Here is a 7,274-nt window from a genome sequence, read left to right on the forward strand (position 1 = left end):
TGAATGACTGACAGTTGAGACACACATTCTCCACAGTGCAGGGCGGGTGTTAAGAGTTAGCAAATGATAGTGCATATACAAAAAAAAAAAAATTATTTTTTTTTTTACCATAAGGAATGGAGACTAAGAGAAATAACTGACAACTTTACACATGCCACTGAAAATTTCAGACGGTCCAGATTTGGCCTGCCAGCTGCCAGTTGAGTAGGCCTGTGCAAGACCATTTTGGCTAAGTTAGAACTGGTTGACCACCTTCCAGCAGGGAACAGCTACGATCATTCATTATTCTAAATAAATTATATTTTCTCACAGAGCCTGAGAGGTTTGTTATATGGAGGAGATGAGTCATTAACTGTTTGACTAGTTCTCTGTGTATTAACACCCCTCTGTTCCTGTCTTTGCTCCTCTTCAGCCTCACCGCAGATTAACAGTCCCACCTCACTCCCTCAACCTCCACCTCCTCCTCCTCTTCCTCCCCCCACTTCTGTTGCCGTCTCTATGGCTCAGTCTACCCCCCCTCCCCTGAGCAATGGATTTCACTACACCTTTGTCTAATCAGAGCAAAACAATGTAAGGACTAACCACTAACCGTTTAGCACACTAATGTACTTTTGCTAATTGTTCCCTGTGTGTTTTGGCACTTTTTCCACCTGCATGATGCATGATTGTGCCTCATCAGGGCCCATGCTCTAGTAGAAACTTCATGAGAAGGGTAGAGTGGCCCCCCTCTGTCAAATGCCTCCACATCTGGAGAGGTGTGTGAATTGTGTGCAAATTGGCTTTTTGTGCATTGCCAGCACCAAAAAGTCTAAAAACCCATAAGCAAATGCTGCCTTTTGTGAATTGTGTGTAATTCACAAATAATCGGGGCACCACTGAGGCAGCACTTTGCCAAACAACACTTGCTTTACCATCTGTAAACTATGAAGAGCTTCAGTGTTTTGATGCCTGTGGCTCATTAACAATAAAGAACAGAAAGAGCAGGTTCTGTTAAAAAACACAACCCTTTAACATTTTCTCTCATAGAATCTCATAGAATTACAGTTCTAATAAGTAAATTTCAGCAAAAAAAAAAAAAAAAATGTGACGTATCGTGGAAATTTCCTGGTGAAATAAACACTAGAGGCGCTATAGCAACAAAGACTTTTGTTCACTTTCACACAAATCATGATTTAAATGCCAGAATATCAGTTTATACATTTACTTTTTGCCCTGTTCCTTACAAAAAGAAGAGCACACAAGTCGACATGTGAGCCAAAAGTGTCGTAGAAGCACCAAGAATTTACGTGCTTACTTCTGCAATCATGTTTTCCATTCAACGTTTGCTTTTTTATTACACTGTTGGTTAGGTTTAGGTCATTAGCTTTATGGTAGGGAGGTAGGTTTTGTTGATTTAAAACTTGATAGAGCATTTATCTTCAAAAACCTTTTCTGTTTGGGAGAAAATGTAACTCTCTTTTAGCGCCACACAGTGGACATTTCACCTCATAACTGCCGTAGTAGTGTAAGGAACCACGTAATATAATTGAGCAAAAATGTCACCGCAGTCCCATTATTTTCATGTGGTCAGGCTGCCAATTTCAGTGCAGGGTACAGGGTTCCCACAGTTAGGGAAAAACCTAGAAATATCGGAATTTTTACATTGTGTTTTCGAGCCTGGAAAGGTCAGGGAAATTTTTATGGTGAATATGATGCAAATTTTCATGTTCTTATGTAGAGGATTTGTAAAGTAAAATGTGCTCACAAGCCATTATGAGCAAATCATTCTTTTTAGTCTGTTATTTTCAGTGAATCAGTCAAACTGCTTCACATATCAGTCTGAATGATTCCTCAGTGAATCGGTCTGAATCAAAATATTTTTTTAAAAGCCTTATCCATTAATCATGGATAACTGGAAAGGTCATGGAAATTCATTGGTCAAAAAAGGTGGGAACCCTGTCGCTATGACTTGATGCTTGTACCAGCCACACTGCAGTCTGTTCCACCTTCACCTGCCATGTGTATTCTGCTTCCCAGCATGCCCCAAATCTACCCACTGCCACATCTTTCTGCTTCACCTTGTGTTTTTCCTCTGCTATTATATGATCTTACTGCTATAAGAAAGATTTCTGTAATGTCATGCTTGTCCATTTACAGTATGTTAGCCAAACCATTTAATGACTGAAAGACTGAGCTGTCCAGTGCATTTACAATGTGTTTGCTCACTTGCTCACAACATCCGTATTCATCTGAGCTACGTGGTGCATGTGTCATACATGTTGAACTGTTTGGTGTGTTTTAAACTTAACCTCTTCTCTCTGTAACATGCTGCACAGAGAGGAGAAGAGTGGAGAGTGTTTACCTGTCTACTATTTAGTAAGGTAAAATACACAGATCAGCAACAACATTAAAACCACCTGCCTAATATTGTGTAGGTCTCCCTCGTGCTGCCTAAACAGCACCAACCCGCATCTCAGAACAGCATTCTGATGCTATTCTTCTCACCACAATTGTACAGAGCGGTTGTCTGAGTTACCGTAGACTTTGTCAGTTCGAACCCGTCTGGCATTCTCTGTTGACCTCTCTCATCAACAAGGCGTTCCCATCTGCAGAACTGCCGCTCACTGGATGTTTTTTGTTTTTGGCACCATTCTGAGTAAACTCTAGAGACTGTTGTGTGTGAAACTCCCAGAAGATCAGCAGTTACAGAAATACTCAAACCAGCCCATCTGGCACCAACAATCATCCATGCGATTATCTAATCAGCCTATCGTGTGGCAGCATTGCAGTGCATAAAATCATGCAGATACCATCAGAATGGGGAAAAATGTGATCTCAGTGATTTGGACAATGGCATCGTTGTTGGTGCCAGATGGGCTGGTTTGAGTATTTCTGTAACTGCTGATCTCCTGGGATTTTCACGCACAACAGTCTCTTGAATTTACTCAGAATGGTGCCAAAAACTAAAAACATCAAGTGAGCAGCAGTTCTGCTGATGGGAATGCCTTGTTGATGAGAGAGGTCAACAGAGAATGGCCAGACTGTTTTGAACTGACAAGTCTACGGTAACTCAGATAAACGCTCTGTACAATTGTGGTGAGAAGAATAGCATCTCAGAATGATATTCTGAGATGCGGGTTGGTGCTGTTTAGGCGGCATGAGGGGGACCTACACAATATTAGGCAGGTGGTTTTAATGTTGTGGCTGATTGGTGTATGAGTTGTAAAAATAATTTGCAAGTCTTTCCTTTTTTTCAACAAGCTTCCATGCAGTACATGTTTAACAATGTTTACATACCTCCATGGGCTTGGACAAAAATGTTTAGCATACTTTTATTAAGTTGAAGACACAGGCACCTGCACAATAGGCTTATAATCTGGGTTATTAAAAGTATCAATTTTAGCACTCACACAGTTTTTGTTTGAAGTTCTACTTCTTTAATTAGAAGATGTGTTACTCTGCTGTGTAGTATTGAACATTTTAGTAAAAACACGTTTTTATACACATACTGTACATACAAGTATTATTTTGTTTTTTAAATGGGCATCTTACATATTAAATGTTTTTTTGTTTTTTGTTTTTCCAGCCAAAGCTGTATCTGGATATTGAGGTGCTGTCACATTATGAAAACCCCACTAGCAGTGGATGAGCTTACCAGTTCACATCCCTCACATTTAGAGATGACAATAGCGCACTTTTGAACTGACGTTGGAACTCCTTTCTGAAATGCATTTTTGTAGAGCTATTATGAAGTACTTATTTGATATGAACATTTTTCTGTGGAAACTGCTTTGCATACACTACAAAATCTAATCATGATAACCCAGATATTGAGAGCCATTTTATATATGCTGTTGCACTTTTAATATGCACCATATTGTAGAGAACATTTAAAGGTTATCTTTAACTTCTCAATGCAAGATGGATGTGGAAGGAACCACAGTAATGTAATGACAAAAGTAAAAGTATTATACATGTGATGTATGCTATTATGAACATGAAGGGCACAAAAATGTCAAATGTTGATTGTATTTTTGTCAATTCAGATGATATTCTTACAGCAAATCACTTGAAATATTATTTTTATGTATCTAGCACTGCCAGTTTCCAGTTCGCTTGCCAAATGCTTTTTATTTTTGTTGAAAAAGTTGGGGAGAAAATAACATAAAATAATATTTTCAGACAGGATTATTGGGGAAGAGGTGGGGGAGGGTTATGTCACATACTTTTTTTAAAGAAACTGTAAATATTAAAGATATTAACAAGCTATTTGTCTTCTTTCTGTTTCAGTAGAGAAAGAATGATGAATAAGGTATTTCTAAAATGTTTTAAGATAGAAGGTTTGGCAGTTTTACATCTGCATAGCATTAAAAAAGCAGTCATCAACTCCAGTCTCACAAAGGTAATCAGAAATGACAGGTTTTATGAATATCTTTTGATTTCACCTTGTGTTTTTTCCCTCGGAAGATATTCAGTTAAGCTTAATAAAGAGAATAAAAGATAAGAAAATAAAGAGAGAACCTTCATTTCAAAATTCCTTTTGGTTTGCCTTGTGTGCTATAATAATATATTTTTTTTTTTCAATAGAATGGAAGTACAAAAGATAATGGCCATAAATGTGCTCTCATCAGCGCTACAAGGATTCTCTTTAAAATGTGCATTAACTCTTTGTAATTCAACTTTATCGATCAGGTCAAACTTTGAGAAATAAACTTTTAAAACAGCTTTTTAAATTCCATATCACTGCACTTTTTTGTGAAGACTGATCACATAGCATATAATGCATATAATATACATTCACTGAGCACTTTATTAGGAACACTGTACAACTACTTATTCATGCGATTTTATTTTTTTAAATCAGCCAATCGTGTGGCAGCATTGCACTGCATAAAATCATGCAGATATAGATCAGGAGCTTCAGTTAATGTTAATCTCATCCATCAGAATGTGGAAAAAATGTGATCTCAGTGATTTGGACCGTGGCATGGTTGTTGGTGCCAGATGGGCTGGTTTGATTATTTCTGTAACTGCTGATCTCCTGGGATTTTCACGCACAACAGTCTCTACAGTTTAATCAAAATGGTGCCAAAAACAAAAAAACATCCAGTGAGCGGCAGTTCTGCGGTACGGTAACTCAGAAAACCACTCTGTACAATTGTAGTGAGCAGAATAGCATCCCAGAATGCACAACATGTCGAACTTTTAGGAGGATGGGCTACAACAGCAGAAGTTGAACCATAGTGTTCCTAATAAAGTGCTCAGTGAGTGATACACACATACACATACATACATCATCTGAATGGTTATGATCTTCCATTTCTAAACAGTACCCCATGTTTACATTTTTAGAATTAAACCTTTATTTCAACTCAACATTTTGCTGACTCATTCTGTGCTGCATTTCCTTGTCTGTTACTGAGGTAATATAGAAAACCACAGCATTTAAAACAAAATTATTTTGCATGATTGTGATTGTCTTGGTACCTGCAAAGGACATTTACTAAGACACTCGATTGATTAGACTTTTTAGTGTCCTAGTGAGAGCAGGTCTGCAATGCTCTTAGGATACTTTGTGTTGCAGCCCTCAAGTGAGATCTTTATCTGTAATTGGAGAGTAATTACAGTCTCTCCACTGCTGTATCTTGTTCTTTGAAAGCACCTGTGAGACATGCTGCTCCTCCCATAGCTCCACAGCAGGAGCTGCCACATCTCACTGCATCTGATTAGAAGAAGTGAGAGGTGTGTGTGTGTGTGTGTGTGTGTGTGTGTGTGTGTGTGTGTGTGTGTGTGTGTGTGTGTGTGTGAGTGAGTGAGTGCGTGCGTGTGTGTGTGCGTGCGTGTGTGTTAGTAAGCCTGGTGGGCATGAGTTTGATCACATCCCTTTTTCTGCTTATTTTGCAATAAGCGGGCTGTTTTTCCTCCTCCAGCAGAAATCCACCCAAGACCATCCACTGAGAATTGTGGCATTTCCATTTATTGATGTTTGGCTGCTATTTCATATACATGTGGATACTGTGGATTTCAATGAGAATAAGTAAAGACCCATTATGCAAATTCTGTCCTGTTCTGTTAAATGCACTGAACGTCTCAGGCGTTTATGTTTCACAAAATATTTCACACTCGTTCAATTAATTTATGTACACATATGTAAGCACACCTACAACTCTGTATTTAGAGGCTTTGTCATCCAAGGATTCTGTGACATTGAGTGTTTGAAAAACATTTAACCTTTGTCCGTTTCCATTCATTGAAGTGCCTAGCGTGTTATTCAGTATCAAAGTTCTAGTGCATCACAGATCCTATTGTGTCTGTGTCGAAAGGTAATTAAATTCTTGGATGAATAGATGGTTATTTAGAATAAATTAGAAGTTCCTTGGAAATGCAGAAAGAATGCTGTATTTGAATTTGAATACTGTAAATGTCCTTCATTTGAATTAATGAATTAATGAATCATAGATTGAAGAGATTGGAAGGAAAAAAAATATATTGCTCAGTATTCACCACCCATCTAAATGTGAAAACTCTTAGGCGCATTGTGGGGATTTTCAGCAATGATGTCCATAGCAAGAGTGCTAGTCTTTGCCAAGAATCATTTACAAATATGCAGTTGAGTATAGACTATTTGTCAATATTGACATGAATCTGGGTGGCGTTCTCTCCACAGGACTACTCCAAATGCTCTCTGGTGAATTGGCGGCGACTGTTTACTAAATGTCTTGAAGTGACTGAATTAATTAGTGCAAAACTGTGTGCAGCATTTCTCCACCAGTCTCCATAAATTTGTCAAAACATAGAGTGGCTGAAATGACTCCATTTTCTAAAGGGCCACCAGTTTCAGAGTGAAATCTGAGTGGAGGGGCTGATCTTGAACTATTCTGACCTTGTCTTAGAAACGAACACTGCATTGATCCTGGAGCTTGACGTAGTGCTCTGCTCTTTGCTTTTTGAATCGAGGCTAACAAAACTCCACTTGTAACTGCAACCTCATGCTATGTGGTGGAATAAACAGAGGTAAAACAGTGCACACTGGAAACAAAAGGATATTTAGTTGTGAAACACCACAGATGGCCCCTGTAAGGTCAAAGGCATAATACAAATTATAAACCTAATGGAATATGGACGCATTAATCAGTGCCACCAAAACAAATCTTTTACAATACTGGGCACGGTTTGGCAAACAATGAACCCTTTTCACAATTCTGGGTTTGTAATATGAAGTAAACCATAACGAGGTAAACTTCTATATCGATAAATGTGAGACCACAACAAATATTATTTTTGCGTTACCATAT

At 38.4% G+C, this 7,274-nt stretch overlaps 1 protein-coding gene across 19 annotated transcripts in view; it reads left to right on the forward strand.

The window, feature by feature from the left end:
* Positions 1 to 5,355, forward strand: part of LOC127450491 (pleckstrin homology domain-containing family A member 7-like) — a 163,877-nt gene extending 158,522 nt beyond the window's left edge. For 10 of the 19 annotated variants that reach the window (XM_051714657.1, XM_051714692.1, XM_051714682.1 and 7 more), the window contains one exon: positions 413 to 2,408. In XM_051714657.1, the coding sequence (XP_051570617.1) occupies positions 413 to 555 (143 nt within the window). In that variant the 3' untranslated portion in view covers positions 556 to 2,408. Of the gene's footprint in view, positions 1 to 412; positions 2,410 to 3,565 lie in introns of those variants that run through there. The other 9 variants (XM_051714775.1, XM_051714770.1, XM_051714783.1 and 6 more) reach the window with 3 other exon arrangements.
* The last annotated feature ends 1,919 nt before the right edge of the window (positions 5,356 to 7,274 follow it).

This window comes from Myxocyprinus asiaticus, chromosome 2 (genome assembly GCF_019703515.2).
Source record: "Myxocyprinus asiaticus isolate MX2 ecotype Aquarium Trade chromosome 2, UBuf_Myxa_2, whole genome shotgun sequence".
NCBI classification, from domain to species: Eukaryota; Metazoa; Chordata; class Actinopteri; order Cypriniformes; family Catostomidae; genus Myxocyprinus; species Myxocyprinus asiaticus.